The following is a 17,054-nucleotide window of genomic DNA, read 5'->3' on the forward strand; positions in this document are numbered from 1 at the left end:
CGACCATAGTTCCCACCGGGGTTGGTTACCCGATCTTCCCTAAGGTTGCTTGTATCCCGGCCAGCGCCGCGGAGAGGTAGGGATAGGAGTTGCTGGGTAAGAGGCTAAGGACCGCGAGATGGGGTCTATTTTATTCATCAGGTACGCGAAGTACCAATGGTACGCTTTACCCAGCATTTTCCGTGCCATTCATATAACTTGTTTGTCAAAAAAAAAAACTTTAGAGGTTGTTGCATAGAACAGTACCTAAATATATCAAAAGAAAACCAAGGATATTATTTCTTCTTTGTTTGTCATTATAACAGGATCTTGACAGTATACCACACGAAAATATTCTTTCTAATCTCAAAAAGACCGTCCAATTTGAAATATTTTCATCTAAGACAAAAAAAATATGAATAAAATAGGCTCTCAGCTAACAACCACTAATAGCAAGATTACCGGTGGTGAATATATAAGCCGTTTGGCAGCGCAGTATCATTACTTGACACTTTACCGGTCGCTATTAAACGCGCTGTTAAACCAGTAGCGCAACTGACAGGTGACCAAATTTGGCAACGCGGTAAGAGCGCTGCTATTTATTGAACTGTCAAACGTCACTGGTGCGGAATACAGCAACCAAATTGATAGCCGAAAACCGCCGAAAACAGTGACTGGTACGGAAAAGACTGAACTAAAATGACAGCGCAGTGCGGGTGATCAAAACACTCGCGCCCGTAATGATGCTCTGAAAATTGGCAGAGCTCTGTGCCTTCTATCGAATGGAAGTATGTAGTAAATACAGTAAGCAAGGAATAAAAAAAAGTTCATTTTTACGTTTGCGACTTTCGGCTTTGTGAAACAACAATGTCCACCCCCCTGGCGTCCTGTACTATCACAAGGGATTTGACAATAGCCACCATGTCCACGGACGGTAGCGCATTACCGTCCGTTGTTATTGTACGAAAATAAACATCATGTGTTTTGTTTACTATTTGTTTTGGTTAAATCTAAAAATTGTTTTCAAAATAATTTGCAAGATTTACATCTTTGACCATGGGAATTATGTTATTTGATGATAAAATATAATAAACTTACGAATTGGAGGGAATCTACAGGTGAAATCAAGCGCTACACGAAATCATTTTTCGTAACTTGTTCTCCCGCTCCGAATCAAACAAAAGATATTATTATTGTTTATACTGTGTTGAGCATCACAGTTGAAATGGTCCGGGGATGCAAATCGAACAACATTCATTAGTGAAATTGAAATGAAATAAATGGTGTGCTGAAAGATGTTTTAGGATTATATTTTCATGCCCATAATAGCTGGTATTATTTTTAAACAAATTGAAAAAGTGTAGCAAACAATATTTTGGATAAAATCCAGTTGCTTATAAAGGAACGATTCGGGAGAAGTACTTTTCAAAATGTATGCTGGATATATTCATGAAGATGTTCGCTACGCTGAGAAGCATCTCTTGCCACGGGGCTGACAATGTCGAATTATTTTTGATGTTGTTCTTGATGTTCAGCGATGTCAGCCCTACGCTTGGACTTTCAGATTCGTTATTCTTTCCGCGTGTCTCTTTATAAACATCTCTCATTTTGTGAAACAAAAGTGCCGCTATAAAATAACAACAAATCAAAACATTGCTCTAGTGAGCTTAAAATGCTTCTGCAAAAGATATTTTAGATAGTAACTAAAATATCTTTTGCTTCTGCCAACATTTAATAGAGCAAAATGCTTAGTAATTATTTATTAAACCAACAAAAAATCATCCTTATCAAAGGTAAGTACTACACGGTTCTCTTTATGATAAATATAATCAGTGCACATACAATGCGACTATAACTTAAATTCTTGCAGACCATCTAGGAATTGAGAACTCTGCCTTGGAAATAGTCACGAAATGGCTAAGCGACGGAAAATCACCAGATGCCGTTCCGCAACTGACCAAATCACTGGAAGAAGTTGCACCATTTCTTCTTGCTCGGATATCGAAACTTATCCGTTCGAAATCCGCCGAGGAGCTGTTTAAATTCGTCCAACGTTGCAAGCGTAGCAGTTCAGTTCAGTACCTGTTTATTTGGGCGGCGGAAAAGAATATCTCGCAAAGCTTCTTGGTACCTTATCTGGAACATCAGAGCGAGTTGATTGTTACGATCGAGGACGAACGGCATCTGACGATTTTGACGAAAAAATCTGGCGGCTCGATTAGCCACAAACGCTACCAATATCAGCTGCAGGAAGGTAGTTTTTCGGTGAAAGAGCTAAAGAAAGCAGACATGGCGAAGACGGGTGCTGCGACGAATGATTCAACGGCGGTCAGCATAGACCCGGCATCGCTGGGGACGTTTAAAATCGGTGATTTGAAAAAGGAGGAACAGGAAGCGAAAGAAGCGCTCACCCTGCCGTTTGAATTGTGAGTATTCTAATGCTTTGGCCAATTACATTTGTTGGTTTAAACAAGGTTTACTCCTAAATAAGCGTTTTATGGACACTCCCCATGGAATCCAAATTTGCAAGTACTCGCGTTTTCGAGGAGTGTCTTTGAAGGCATTAGTTTACAAATTTTGAAACAATATGCCAGATCATTATGTAATTTGCCCTTCAAGCACGAAATTTGATTTACATTTTGTTATTTCTAACAGCTTCAAAACAACTCCCGAAGGAGGTCGTGTGCTGTATCACCCTGATGCCGAGGACGATTTGGATGAAGAAGATCCTGATGATGATTTGCTGATATGAAAATCAAAAAGGCGAAACTGTTTGTTTTCGAAAATACAATCTTGTACATTTTTATTAACGATTTTCGAGCAGATTGGTAAAAGTCTATTATTCTATAGCTAGCAAATGAGAGGGGAAATAGTGTTTCTGCTACTTGGAGGTAAGTATGAGCTTGCTTTGAAAATAAAAGCGATTCACTTGGCTTAATGAGTACGTCCAGAAATGCAACTTTTGATAAATGTTTGTGATACAAAGCATTGGTAATACTTTTCTCCCTTTTGGCTTATTTTAAAGATGCTACAACATTTGTTCCTTTTGAACTGAAGAAATATTTTATATATAGAATCAGATGGGTAAAAGTTTGGTAGGAATTTGAATACTATTCAAGAATGATTTGAATAAAAGTAAGTCATGAAAGATTTTTTTCAATTTTTAGAAGTTTTTTTGGTATAACATTTTTGCAATTTTGCGATTACTTATCGCATATCATTATGCTATTCTTTTGTCAATACAAGAGTATTCCCTTGAACTAAAATTAACTACACAAATAAAACCACCTAACACGATAAACCGATGTATTATCAATTAATCCAATCTTTTCGATGCATTTCGTTTAGATTTAAAATTGAGTTTTACTCAAGGACAATGGCTTTCAATCATAGAGCTAATAACACCCCTGATGAATTTTAGCTACACTCAAAGAAAATGGCACGAACTTAATTTCCTGCTTTTTTCTTGGTATTACTTAAAACTAATACACAGCTAAACACAACAAAATAGAATTATTAACAGAAGAAATTGCAACCGACAGCAATTTAAATGCTTAAAGAAATCCTATCCCACCATCAAGATATTTGTTATCTGCAGCAGCGTGAATATCACTCTTCGGATCCGGTGCGTGACTGCTCCAGTTTGTCTCACTACATTCTCCCAGACCTTCCGGCCGGGCCACTTGTCTTTCTTCCCCTTCCTTCCCCACCCAACAGGTTTCCTTAATGTTGAAAAATTGTTGCACTATCCTATCTAGCTGCTCTGTCTGATCTCGAAGCAATTGCTCTTTGGTAGTCTGATTTGTGTTTGGAATATCCGCCTCCAGCATCGTACTATTGACGACCAGAAAGCGAGTCACCCCCAGTAAAACCTTTTTGAGGACCAATTTGGCAGTCCAAATTCCCGCCAAAAGAGGTGACTTCAAATTGGCTGCCCTACAGAAATGGACCAGATTCTCCGCCGGACCGGAGGGGGTGTCTTCAATACTAATTTCGGTAGTATCAGCCAGTTCTCCTCTGGGGTCCAACCACAAAACGGTCAAAGCGTAGCTGGTCGTGTTCTTTTCTGTTCGTAACCCGGCCAAACGGAAAATCAGGTTCAGGTCTGCGTTGGTTCCGATAATCCTTTGGAAATTACGCGAGATTTGTTCCTTCTGATCAAAATCGCTGCTAACTTCGAGCTGTGTTATCCGTCGTCCGAGAGCCGCTGACTTGGACACTTGAGCGGAAAACGTTGGCTGAGCACGTGTCTCTAACAATACCACCCCGTCTCCCAACATAGCCTCGTACTTGATCAGGAACCCTCGGTAACGATCGCGATCCAAGTAATGATTCAACTCTCGTATCCGAAAAGGTTCCTGAAATTGACTGAACTCCGCCTTGACATTGGTCCTCAAAATACTGTGGACGACATTCAGCAGAGCTCCATCTACAGTTACCAATTTATCTTCGCTGTGGAAGAAATTTTGCCAATACGAGTGAAGATTCAAATAATCGGCAGGGTAAGGCCCATTCACCCACTCCTCCAACTGTAGAATCACTTCCTGATTGATGATGGGTTCAAACTTCCTGGCAAAATAAAACTGTTTGGCTTCGGTACCCTGCAGTTTGGCCCAGTCCTCTGGCTTGAAGTCGTTCGGACTGCATCCGCACCAGTCCACGATCTGCTTGTATTGACATTTGCAGCCTAGTCTCCGTTTCCAATTGGTCACATGTAAATTATTGTCCACGTACGTATTGCAAAATTCGGAATTGCGGAGAACCGTGTGAAAGAACGACTCCGCTGGCAGTATCGTTTGTCTAAAAATAATTAACAACCCGGACACGAGTGGATCTTCATTTCTTCCCTCTGTCACGTATTGAGCGAACTCTCTCGACAGGCAAATCCAATCGCTGCCTCCATCGATCTGAATCCCGGACGGCAATATTCGATCGCCAATACGCCACATATGGTTATCACATTCGACGAACGTCCGGTCCAAGCCCTGTTTCTGAATGAAGCGCTGCACTTCACGGCCGTGACTCCGCACGAAGTTCTTACCCCGGTTCGCACCCAAAAAGTTGACCAACTTGTCCAATGTTTTCACGGGAAAGTCACTTTCGCTCAAATTCAGCACGAAGTCCCATCTCCAGTGAGGAATCTCCTTCAACATGTACTCTATCGAACCGAGCAACATCTGCAGCAATGATGCTCCGCCCCAAATAGTAGACCAGCGGTTCCGGGACAACCGAATGTTGGGAAAATATTGCTCTAACTTTAGCAACTCCCGGTAAAGATACTCTTGACGCTGTAATGAATTAGAATAAATATTTTAGAATTTTAGAATGGTTCTGATAAAAAAATAAACCTACCGAATCGATATGTATAAAGTAATAATGTCTAGGACTATAGAGAGTTTTCAACAAACGATTGACTTGTCGCAGGGCTCGACCATTCAAGGTGAGCAAGAACACAATTCGTATCGGTTCCACGCCGGCTCTGGTTGTCAATTCCGTCGTCTGTGGACTGAATTCTGTAACGAAAATCGTGCTTCTTAAATAACGGTTTACCATAAAAAAAAGATCTTATCTTACTCGCAATTCCGGTTTCATAGACGTTAGCCGTGAAATAGCCTCCACAAGCCTGTTTGGGATCGCCGGAGCATTTCATATTGCAGCTGGAGTCTGGAAGTTTGGCGGAAGCTTTGGGTAATTCGTCTCCGCAGAAACATTCACTCCTAAAAATATAAAAATGTAATTTTTGCAGTTTTTTAAGCCATTTCGAATCCACTTACGAGTATTGTACGCCGGCATAGAGAAACCCGGACTGCAAACATAGCTGAATGCACTGCCGCGGCGAGTTGTTGGTTTTGAAATTCGTGTAATAACCGGACAAGAGGCGGAAGTTTTTCTCATCCTGAAAGCAGCCCAGCTCTCGATTCGGAACGAACGCACCATTGGGACAATAGTTGGGCAACTTTCGTGGGTAGAACGTCCCTTTCTGAATCTCGCAAGCAATGTCCAGTATCTGTTTCTTGCATGCTTGACTCTTCGCTCTGTGTACCGCCGAAATAGTTTCCTTGCTCCGGATGTCGCACGGTGGTACAAACTCTAATTCATTCACATTGAGATATGTCCTACCTTGCTCCTTCCTGACTTCCCTCTGCTCTTTTCCGCGGGGATTTGCTGGCTGCTGCTGTTGCTCGACTTGGTTCCCGCCGGGATCCTCATCGTCGGCCGAAAGATTTGACCCGGCAACCCTCTTGACATACTTCTCGTACAGCCGCTTGCTCAAGTCCCGCTCTTCGGTGTTTCCACTGCCAGAGACGGGGATCTTGAGCAGTTTATAGGCCAGAAATATCTGCGCTCCCACAATCAGTAGGCCAATGAGGAAGAATACTTTGTAACGACGGAACCATCGCAGAGCCAAAGTTTGCAGCATTTCCGGGGTCACACTAGCTGGGTCATCTGGAAAAAACCACGATTGTTGGCCACACGTTGCACTATCAGGTCATCGAACCAGACACTTGCAGGATATCCGTTTTCGTTGACGTTGGAGTTTGCGTCGAATGTGTGAAATTCGAACCCCAAAACGCTAAGTCTTGCTGTATTTGATAACCTCGTGATGAATGGTGAGCTGCGATGAATTATCTTATATGACGAAAGAATAAATAGATCGCGTTTAATAACTTATGAGCCGACAATTTATTTGGAACATTTTGGGCGATTACAGATGAGAAATTAAAATTTTAATTTTTGTTCAACAGTTTTGTTTTGTTCGTCTGGTTTTGTGTTTGACTCTTTTGACAGCAGTGTGCCCAGAAACAAAAATTACCCGGTAAACGATATAAGCGAAGTAAGCCCTTTGGCGGGATTCTCATACACTAAACAAAAATGTTCGTCGGAAATCAGGTGGCCTCGGAAGTTCGCACTCCAAATAATCTAAACGTTGTTTCCACCTGAATTTTCAGGTACATTTTACGTGCACACGTAACTGCAAATGCTCCAGAAAATTCAGGTGAAACTTACGTGTCCGGTGAATTCTATGCAAAACTCAGGTAGATCTTACCTGACTTTCACGTAGAATAAAAATTCTATCAAAAAATCAGGTAAAGGTTACGTGAATTTCAGGTGGAAAGTAGATTGTTTGTACTTTGTACTTTTTCAGGTGGAAATAACGTGCAGATTTTTTTGGGTGCGGATATTAAGGCTTTGGTGCGATTCGTGAATCAAAATCGAATTAAACTTAGAAGTGACAGTTCAAAAATTCAACCGTCTAAGACGAATTAAGTACTCTCCATGGAGTGCTCTCCAAAAGGAGAGTACTTAATTCGTCTTAGACGGTTGAATACATTCCACTAAAAGAGCTCTATATATTTTTCTGGAGTTCAAAAATTTCCAAATAAGGGATCGTTCAAAAATCACGTCCATCGTTTTTCGGCATTTTCAACCCCCCCCCTCCTGTCACAAACTGTCACAAATCATTGACTCCCCCTCTCCCTGTACTTACGTGTGTCATTTTTGTTATGGCGATTATTTTGGTTTTTCTTTTTCGTACACAGAAAGAAAAATCATTAATGAAATTAAAAAAAAACATTGGTTAAAATAAAAAATTGCGTTGGTTCTTTTTCGTAGAGAGTTGCGTATGTTTAAAATAAAAGTACAGAAACATTTGCGTCAGCAATGGTTCAAAAGTGGAATATAACTCTGAAATCAAAAGTTTAAACTTTCAAAACAAAACTGTACAACTGTCAGATCCAAATGGTCCCACTGTGAAAAAAACAGTGAAATATTTTAATTTGGAAATTGAATTTCATTTTGCCCCAAAAGAAACCTCCATCCCATTACCATTTGTTCATATTTTCTTTTAAAATGTAATGAATTATTGGCAGTGGCTGATTTTCTACTCGCCGCGGCCACATCCAGGCGCTATAGTATATGTACAAAATAGCCAGCAAGAGTTAACCGCCAGAAATTTGTATGGCGAAAGACATCTAACGCTGGTTTTCTCAAAATTAGGAACTTTTCATGAAAAACTATTTGGTATCGGTTATGAGGGATGGTGTCCGCTACTACGCCTACCAAATATTTTTTCGATTAAAGTGCTTAATTTTGAGAAATCGAACCTTAGATGCCTTTCGCCATACTGATTTCAGAAAGTTAACTCCTAGTGTGCCGCTGTAAGCACGCTCAAAGCAGTCGATTCATTAAACCGTAATCATCTTAATTTTGTTTTATTTAATTATTTTAAGCAATAAGTATTCCATCATGTTGTGTCGTAGTCTCAGGTAAACTTTCAAAATTGTCGCCAAGGTGGCCTTTTCCTGGCCACTTTTTGGGCTGCGCATTTTAACATGCAAATAAAGTCTTTCTCTCCGATCAAAAATGACAAAATATTGTACGTGGATTTCTCGCTTAACTTTTCAAAAGAACCTAAGTAACATTTTTTTCATGAATTAATTTGAGTACAGTGATCGTTCGCTAATTGGGGCACGACCTCGCCCCAACTAGCGAATGCCGTTCGCTAATTGGGGCGTTTTGACAAGCTTCAATGTTGTTTACTTTTTGCATTGAACAAAAGGAAATTTTACGCGCCAGAAAATATCGATCCCGCCAAACACGGAAACAAAACGTCAACGCGTTTTTGACATCGAATTCTGACGTTTAGCTGCTTTTTAATTGGGTTTCGCCCCAATTAGCGAACCCCCAACTAAAAAGCGCCCCAACTAGAAAAACCCCAATTAGCGAACGTTCACTGTACTGCAATCAAAAGCTTGCATGTTGTTCTGTTGATTGCGCTAGTCAAATTAAATCATGAAAAAAATGTTACTTAGGTCCTTTTGAAAAGTTAAGCGAGATTTCCCTATTGGACCCGACCGTTCGAAATAGTCGCTCCTTGAACGGTCGTTGAAATCGCCGTTTTCACCTTCACAACCATCTTCATAGTAAAATCTGTCAAAACTGGCAAGTCTGACACGTGCTTTTTGCTGTTTCCCTCGGACTTCTCTTTCTTTTTCCGATGTTTTGACATCTGTTTTGATAGACAAGGAGCAAAAAACAAGGTAATCTACCAAACATTTATTGAGTTTGGCAAACCTTGCTGGAAAATGGAACGTTTGAAATAGGCAAGTGAACCGACCTTCGAATCCATTGGTCAAGTAAATCCACAATATTTATCTGTAAGAAATGAAACTTGCATTAGTAAAAAAAGTATGCCAAAAAATTATAATGTGAACCAGCAAAAGCCGCATCTAACTTCGTTCTCGCCATCGAAGTTCCAGAGTTGGGCGCTACTTTTGATGGCTGTTTACACACTGTTGTCTACTGTTTATATTCTTGATTAACAAATATTACTTACCTCCCGGTTCCGTAAGATGCCTCGGTATATTTGGCATATGCGCAGACCTGTCCTGAAGACCGAAACCGTCGACGTTCCGCTGATTTATCACCGTTTCGTATAAATAAAATGTTCCGCACTTGCATGGATCACGATGATGTTTTTGTTTATTTTCTTTTTTTTTGTGCTAATGTTCATCGTTGCTTAATTTGACAGTTTTACAATTTTTTGGTTGAATGGAAAAACTTTTAATTTCACATTGGGTACAAGAGAAAAATAACTTTCAAACAAATAAAACACTTTGATCTGATTTTTTTTTAACTTTTGTTTTTGGGAAAACGGAGCACTTTTCAAATTAAAAGTGCAAAACTTTTATTGAAACTATATTATTTGTTTTTTGTGTGTACACTATTTTTACAATAGACGATTGCACGAGCCAAAAACTCCATATAAAAAAAATGTAAACATTGCCCTCATGAAACTTCACTCGCCATTTGAATGCGGGTAAAAAAATGCCCTCATATGATGTCATGGTGCAATGGTTCATAACATAATGAGTTATGTTCCTTACTAACAGTTTGAATCGAGTTGAATACGTTTTTAAAATGCAAGTTGTTCCTAAAATGCTTTCAGGCTTTGGTCCGATTCGTGAATCAAAATCGAATTAAACTTAAAAGTGACCGTTCAAAAATTTCCAAATAACCCTGCTCGCAGAGCAAGATTACTTTTGACAGATATTGAATCATTTTTGATAGATGTTTTGTTGGTCTCGCAGGGTAGCACCAGCCATTCTTACACAGAAAGAAAAATCATTATTGAAATTAAAAAAAACATTGGTAAAAATAAAAGGTTTCATTCACGGATAAAAATATAAAAGCTATTTAGCTTAAATTTTAATCTAAAACCATATTCGGTCTATCCACTCATCCTAAAGATTATTTTCAATATAAGCCTTCAAGGATTAAACTTAATTTAATTATTGGAAATGATTACTTTGAAAATAATCCTACATCAATGATTATTTTTTCGATGTTTATGTTTATTTATTTTCCAATGCTAGAATCAAAACAAATTCGATTTAAAAATTGTTGAATTGGGTTGTTTAGGGGTATACATGTTTTTACATATTCTGAATCTGCATAAAAAACTAAGCCTAACCCCAATTTTTCAGAATTTTTGGAGCCCCGGAACTATTTTTAATTTGCATTTTTAATTTATATGGGACTAAAAATTTGTTCTTATGCTGCATGGGCCAACTGTCATTCTATGAATGTTAGTGTCATTCTATCGATTAAAATAGGTTTTTGTTTGCTATACAAAAATGAAAATAAAAGGTTTACAAACAAAATAAAAATATGTTGGAGATCAGAAAAGCATGCTCTTTATGTTAAACTATAAGAAACCTCATATTTTTTTCTGCTAAACAACCCAATTCAAATGTATTTCCATATAATAAGCTTCACTTTTGTGTTTATGTTATTCACCGGCATTTTTAGATGTTTCTTAGAGGATTTTCAGACGGACGGGAGCGATTACGGCGATGATATGTTGATATTGTTTGCGACGGCAGGGGATGTAGGAAATCCATTTCAACTTTACATTAATCGTGCACGAAATGCATTAATCATGCACAAATTCTTCATGGAGACACTGAAGGTTTGCTTAACAGCTTTGTGGTGGAAGTGAAAACGGTGTATAATCTTACGTTTACGTTTCCGGCCGAAAAATTGATTCCTAATTAGGGGTTTTATTAAAATAGTAAATAATTTATGTTTTTTTTTTGCGAAAACGATTGTAATGTATTACCTGGGGATTGTTTGCTGACGATTCCGAAAAACGGCCGCGACATTTTCTGCCGATTTTTTTTGCTGCAGTTTGTGTTGGCAGATTGGTATTTGTCCATCTGTGAATGGGTGAGGAATCACGGTGCTACATGAGCAATATCTGTTGAACAAGATTGAATGCCACTACGTACCCGTCCACCATCTGACTGTACTGCCGTTATCTTCCACGATCACCTGGTCCAAGATGTTGATGCTACTGTTGTTTTCCGTGGACCATACTTCTCTCCGGCGGTCATCGGGAATGTTGTCCAGCAATGTCATTTTAGGATACATGCTAAAAGCATATTTTTCATAAAATCCGAAAAAAAAACTTAGTGGACTATGGCCGTTACCTACCTTGCAAACCTTGATTTTTTCCTAAGTCCCAATTATACTAAGCGATGCAAAGAATACATTTTTTAAAAGCATTGCAATGCATAAAATGAAGCTTAATTGTTAAGCTTCAGATGGAATAAAATTTGAAAAAGATTTAAGAAGATTAAATATTAAGCTAACTTCCTTTTTCCTTTTTCTCCGTGTTGGTTCTTTTTCGTAGAGAGTTACACTGAAAAAAAATCCATGGTAACGGTTACTATTTTGTAGACTACGCCATGTTTTTAAAACAACCACAAATTTTCAGTTAAATTAACCACGCATTCGGACAAATTCACCACTGATTCAGTTCATGCAACAACATTCCACCAGGACCACAGTTGATTTTTACTGCGCGCATGGTAAAATCAAACGGGTTTGTTGTCTGCTGAAAATCGTCGGTGCGTATTCTTAAATTAACCCTCGGAATGGTAGTTTCGACCGCAACATTTTTTTGCGTGTATGAATGTTCAAAAGATATTTTAGTTACTAGATAAAGATTGTCGCTGTCGTCGCTGTCCGGAACATCTTTTGCTGGCGAGGATAGGGGAGCTAAATGTCAAAGAAGGAAAATCCATACGATTTGACAGCTTGGTACCCAACATGTTCCGGACAGCAGAACAAAGGGAACCGAAGCGACAATCTTTATCTAGTAACTAAAATATCTTTTGAATGTTCAAACTAAAAGTACGTTAACTTTTGTGGCAACGATGCTTTCAAAGTAGCATGCCGTTCTGAAATCAAAAGTATGAACTTTTAAAAACAAATTGTGGAACTGTCAAAGTGAAATGGTAGCACTGGTATTCGGTACAAATGTTATTGATCTGACTCAACCACCAAAACCTGCCAACTCATCCCCATCCCGCGGGGATTTCCCTCCGTCCAGAAAAAAGTTTAATTCGTATTTATTTATGACAATTATTTTATTTGCATTCCGCTATTACTTTTTGTATCCTCTAACCTTGTATATTTAGCTGATGTCTGTATAGTCTGAAGGTAAACCATCCGGTTCCAAATAGGCTGTTTCGCCGCCATTTGTGGACCTGCAGAGAAAATTCAAGCTTTCATCACGACCAAGTTCGAAGCGAAATATGTATAATTATTTATATTTAAACAAACCTGATGTTGATTTTATATTCTCAATATCCGGTTAGTTCTGAAGGCGGATGTTTTCCTCTTTTGGTAAACCGCCTGGAGGTAAATTATTCCTTTGCCGGTATCGATTCTGTGGAAGTGAATATTCGGGTTCTAATTACTGAACTTCACTATAATTTCAATTAAACAAACCTGCTCTAGTATCCGATTATCCGGTATCAGCTTTCTTTCCACCATTGGAATCCGGTTAGCCTTTCATCCGGAAAAAATCTAATGGCTTTCTTAGGTTCCACAAACTCGCGCGACGGCAAAATAAAAATAAGTATTGTGGATTTACTTGACCAATGGATTCGAAGGTCGGTTCACTTGCTTATTTCAAACGTTCCCTTTTCCAGCAAGGTTTGCCAAACTCAATAAATGTTTGGTACACTCAAATTAATGTAATGATTATTTTTATGTGCGAAACTCGCATAGAAGTTGAAAATTGATCTTGTTTCCCATTTTAAGTGCAACTTATACGAATTATATGTAATCGTAATGGATAACATAACCGTCTGCAAGCATTTTATATGCAACGTTCTGATAGTTATTACATGCTGCATATAGAGTTGCTTCTATAGACAACACAAATTGAAAGAAAAAAACAAAGCAACGATACGGAGGTTTGGAAACGATACCAAAGGAAAACCATCTGAAATGTTGATATCGACTCAAAGGTAAGTTAAATTACGTTCATGATACCGCCTAAACAATCATTCCGAATGATTCATAAATATTTGATTCTTGCAGTTTACAGCTTATTGCCGCAACAGAAAAAAACTTTGAAAAGAAAATTATGCAGCACACACCAAAAAGACGCTGACGCTCGATCATCCCCCGCCATCGGATACCTAAAACACGTTTCGGTGAGAAGACCGCGGATGTGGGTACGGAATTTGGTGCGGCTAAATCCGATCTCGAAATCAGCAGGGATGAACTGTGTCAAAAGGTGGATTTGGAGCTGTAATCTGCATTTTTACATAAAAAACTTTGACCATCCGATAGCAATTCTTAAGCCTTGGACGCAATGTAACGAATCGGTGATGAAAACAAATGTCGATCCGGCCGTTTCCGTCCGTTCCGCTTAACAATATAATCCTCCGAATCCTGTTGTTTTCCGTTATCGTTTTATTGCATTACGTTATAAATAAATGTGAATCCATGTGAATAATGACAAAATAACTCTAAAAATATAAACAAAATTAAAAAAAAATGTGCGTTGTTAATATATTTCGACCAGTAGTTTCAATATTGAAAATTATATGCAATACTAATAATGCCTAACCTTAACTCGTAATGCGTTTTATGTGCAAAATAATGAAAATATATTCGCGACGCACATATAATATTATCAATTTCCCAACTTATCGACCGCGACGATTTGAAATCGTCGCAAAGCAAATCGTCGCCGAAATCGTCGCCAGTAAAAATGGCCATAAGATCTGTCAGATCAACTGTGAACAAAATTGTTTGATTTCAATAATCACATTATTTCCCGAAATTTAGTACTATTTTTCATGCATATTTTCATAATTTGGCTTTGAACTACCACAGATTGGAAATAATGATATTGGCGACGATTTTAAAGGTGCTTGAAAAGTGATCGGCGCGTTTTGTTACCATCGAAACTGACAATATATAATGATTAAATCGACAAAAATCTAACAGCTCTGCGCATACTTTTTAAGATCGAAACTCACTGGTCAAATTCTAAGTGCAAAACTAATGCAAATAATAAGTATATTATTCTGAGTGTAGATTACCTTGTTTTTTGCTCCTTGTCTATCAAAACACATGTCAAAACATCGGAAAAAGAAAGAGAAGTCCGAGGGAAACAGCAAAAAGCACGTAGCAGACTTGCCAGTTTTGACAGATTTTACTATGAAGATGGGTGTGTTGGTGAAAACGACGATTTCAACGACCGTTCAAGGAGCGACTATTTCGAACGGTCGGGTCCAATAGGGAAATCCACGTACAATATTTACCGTGAAAGGGAAAACGGAGAAAATTACTGACAAGTTCTAATATTTTGACAGCGGTGAAGACACTCTGAGAAATACTTTTGAAATTGGACATAAATGAAAGTATTCTGCAGTGAAAAAAAAACTTGCTGATTATTTCATTTAATCAATTGCGTGATAAGGATTGACATATAGTTAAATAAATATTGCAACATTTTGTCATAACTTGAAATGCTATTTACCTACAGAGATTTGAAATATTCCAGCACTAAATATTTATTATTTAGAGAGAAATTCATATTTTTTTCTTGGGGTCCACCGATCTAATGTTTTGCGCTGAGTTTTTATTATGTGATCTGACAGTTCGACAATTTTCATGGTGAAAGTACGAACTTTAAAATGTATAATTGGAACTGACAAAAATACTTTAAGAACAATTAATTAACTTTTGCTGTGAACAATTTAACTTTTATTTTAAAGAAAAAGAAACACTTTTCAATTGTAAAGTGCGACATATTTAGCAAAACAGTATTATTTTTTTCTGTGTATGAGCGGGGAATTTAATAATTTCCGATCTGTCACTTTTAAGTTTAATTCTATTTTAATTCACGAATCGGACCAAAGCCTCAGTATTTTTTATTGTGGATGAACGTCCCATAAGACGAACCCCCCTCCCTCCTCCTGTCACAAACTGTCACAAAACTCTAACCCCCCTCAAACCTTGGACGTAACTTTTGAACGGCCCCTAACCCTGCTCGCAGAGCAAGATTACTTTTGACAGATATTGAATCATTTTTGATAGATGTTTTGATGGTCTTGCTGGGTAGCATCAGCCATTCTTATGAGCGGGGAATTTCATAATTTCTGAATTGTCACTTTTAAGTTTAATTCGATTTTAATTCACGAATCGGACCAAAGCCTAAGTGGATGTCGAGGTGGGTGTATTTATATTTATTCCGTGTATGGTAAAAAATCGGAAATTTGTTTTCAATAAAATTGAAATATTGTCAGATTTTAGCTGATAAGCCTGATAAAAACGAATAAAAATCGATAGTTTTGGTCACCCTATCACTACTTAAAAATTATAATCACGTTTTCGTTCAGTGTAGATAAATTTTGTTTACCTTTCATTCTTCAAAAACAAAACTTTCCGAACAAGCTAATTTATTTTCGATCGATAAGCGAAAATATTAAATTTTTCATATTTAATGGAAAATTTCCAAACTTATTTTAAATAAAACACCCCAAAATGGTAATGGTTTTCCATTTTTCATAGTTATCATCGATAATCGTTAGATATTTCAGGACCATTTTTGGAATACCCTTTCGAAGGAGGTTGGGCGCATCCCAGATACATTGAAAAATATCCTGGAGGTAACGGAGTACATAAACGCCGGTCTGGCCTTCATCGGCAACGAAGAAATAGCAGCCATCGAGGACGATGTTCGTCTGTTGCCAAAAATCATGAACAAATCGGCCGACGATCCCAGCATGATAAAGTTCTTTGGACGATTTGCTCACTGTCCGGATCAGTTTCGATTGATGGCGGGCGAAAGAGCTATACTGAAGTTGATTTCATCCTGTATTCAACGGAAGGGGATCGCACATTACATGAAAACGGTGGAACGCCGCGAGAAAGAAGTGGCCGTTGTCCTGGGAAGCGTGGACAAGGTAGCAAACGAAGTTCGCAGGAAGATTGTCGATTTTTACACCGATAGGTGAAAAATTGTGATTAAATGATTGGAATTATTTAATTACGATTTAAATTTCAGGTGTGACGGTAGTGTGGAACAAATTGATTTCTGCACCCGCGTGGCGATGATTCCAATAGAAATAACAGAAGCAGAAGACGGGGGAACGATTGCGAAAATCGGATGCATTTTTTGCACCAACGATAACGTTATCAGCTGCCGTCCGGAAAGATGCGGTGGAAGCTGGAAGGTGAGCAATTTTTTGGCCCACATCCGCAACGTGCACAAGAACATTAACTCTCCAAGTTCGATGCAACGGACGGTTGGCGCTGCGGGAACAAGTAAATCCTCGCCGATTGAAATGGTGGTCGGTGAAAACAGTTCCAACGGGGTCGGGGCCTACGATTACTGGACACACTCCAACGATGTGAGCTCTAGCCATGAGAACTCCTTCAAACGGAAATTGGAACACTCTGGTGGCGATGGATTGATGGAGGATTATGGATTCTCCATCAAAGAAGAACGGTATCAATAATGCAACATTATTTGATAAATTGACACACATTTCCTTTTAGATGTGAAGAAAAGTATTTTAAGGCCAAGTCAATGCATTTAGTTTAAGTATTATCACATATTGATATGTATGTGTATCCATGGAAATGAAATAGATGTCTGTAAAAATCTAAAAAGTAATGCTATATTGAATCCTTCACAGCCGAATTGCGAACATCTGCTCATCCATTAGAAGTTTTGACAGAGGCAATGTCGTACATATTGG

The 17,054-nt window shown here is 38.4% G+C and overlaps 3 protein-coding genes and 1 long non-coding RNA gene across 4 annotated transcripts; 2 read left to right on the forward strand and 2 right to left on the reverse strand.

Annotated features, from left to right (window-relative positions):
• Window positions 1-1,598: 1,598 nt before the first annotated feature.
• On the forward strand, window positions 1,599-2,799 carry LOC134217777 (elongator complex protein 5). The gene is made up of 3 exons (XM_062696594.1): window positions 1,599-1,772; window positions 1,850-2,405; window positions 2,635-2,799. The coding sequence occupies exons 1-3, from the start codon at window positions 1,724-1,726 to the stop codon at window positions 2,729-2,731; spliced, it is 702 nt and encodes a 233-aa protein (XP_062552578.1). The 5' UTR covers window positions 1,599-1,723; the 3' UTR covers window positions 2,732-2,799.
• On the reverse strand, window positions 2,752-6,772 carry LOC134217776 (xylosyltransferase oxt). Its single transcript, XM_062696593.1, has 4 exons — window positions 5,754-6,772; window positions 5,554-5,696; window positions 5,332-5,492; window positions 2,752-5,267 (listed from the first exon to the last, which is right to left on the reverse strand). The coding sequence occupies exons 1-4, from the start codon at window positions 6,398-6,400 to the stop codon at window positions 3,534-3,536; spliced, it is 2,685 nt and encodes an 894-aa protein (XP_062552577.1). The 5' UTR covers window positions 6,401-6,772; the 3' UTR covers window positions 2,752-3,533.
• A 5,611-nt stretch (window positions 6,773-12,383) lies between these two features.
• On the reverse strand, window positions 12,384-12,912 carry LOC134214031 (uncharacterized). Its single transcript, XR_009979614.1, has 3 exons — window positions 12,778-12,912; window positions 12,610-12,715; window positions 12,384-12,533 (listed from the first exon to the last, which is right to left on the reverse strand). It is a non-coding gene; the product is annotated as an uncharacterized LOC134214031 (long non-coding RNA).
• Window positions 12,913-15,679: 2,767 nt separating this feature from the next.
• On the forward strand, window positions 15,680-16,965 carry LOC134217800 (uncharacterized). Its single transcript, XM_062696618.1, has 3 exons — window positions 15,680-15,837; window positions 15,891-16,303; window positions 16,358-16,965. The coding sequence occupies exons 1-3, from the start codon at window positions 15,835-15,837 to the stop codon at window positions 16,809-16,811; spliced, it is 870 nt and encodes a 289-aa protein (XP_062552602.1). The 5' UTR covers window positions 15,680-15,834; the 3' UTR covers window positions 16,812-16,965.
• The last annotated feature ends 89 nt before the right edge of the window (window positions 16,966-17,054 follow it).

This window comes from Armigeres subalbatus, chromosome 2 (assembly GCF_024139115.2).
Source record: "Armigeres subalbatus isolate Guangzhou_Male chromosome 2, GZ_Asu_2, whole genome shotgun sequence".
In the NCBI taxonomy this organism is placed as follows: Eukaryota; Metazoa; Arthropoda; class Insecta; order Diptera; family Culicidae; genus Armigeres; species Armigeres subalbatus.

What these genes read in the sequence shown, in the direction of transcription:
- LOC134217777 (XM_062696594.1), top strand. Translation starts at nt 1,724, where the DNA reads ATGCTTAGTAATTATTTATTAAACCAACAAAAAATCATCCTTATCAAA. An exon ending in AAAAATCATCCTTATCAAAG is followed by an intron (nt 1,773 to 1,849) that starts GTAAGTACTACA and finishes AAATTCTTGCAG; the next exon opens with ACCATCTAGGAATTGAGAAC. An exon ending in CTCACCCTGCCGTTTGAATT is followed by an intron (nt 2,406 to 2,634) that starts GTGAGTATTCTA and finishes TATTTCTAACAG; the next exon opens with CTTCAAAACAACTCCCGAAG.
- LOC134217776 (XM_062696593.1), bottom strand. Translation starts at nt 6,400, where the DNA reads ATGCTGCAAACTTTGGCTCTGCGATGGTTCCGTCGTTACAAAGTATTC. An exon ending in TATGCCGGCGTACAATACTC is followed by an intron (nt 5,697 to 5,753) that starts GTAAGTGGATTC and finishes TTATATTTTTAG; the next exon opens with GAGTGAATGTTTCTGCGGAG. An exon ending in ACTTTATACATATCGATTCG is followed by an intron (nt 5,268 to 5,331) that starts GTAGGTTTATTT and finishes AATTCATTACAG; the next exon opens with CGTCAAGAGTATCTTTACCG.
- LOC134217800 (XM_062696618.1), top strand. An exon ending in GTCGATTTTTACACCGATAG is followed by an intron (nt 16,304 to 16,357) that starts GTGAAAAATTGT and finishes TTTAAATTTCAG; the next exon opens with GTGTGACGGTAGTGTGGAAC.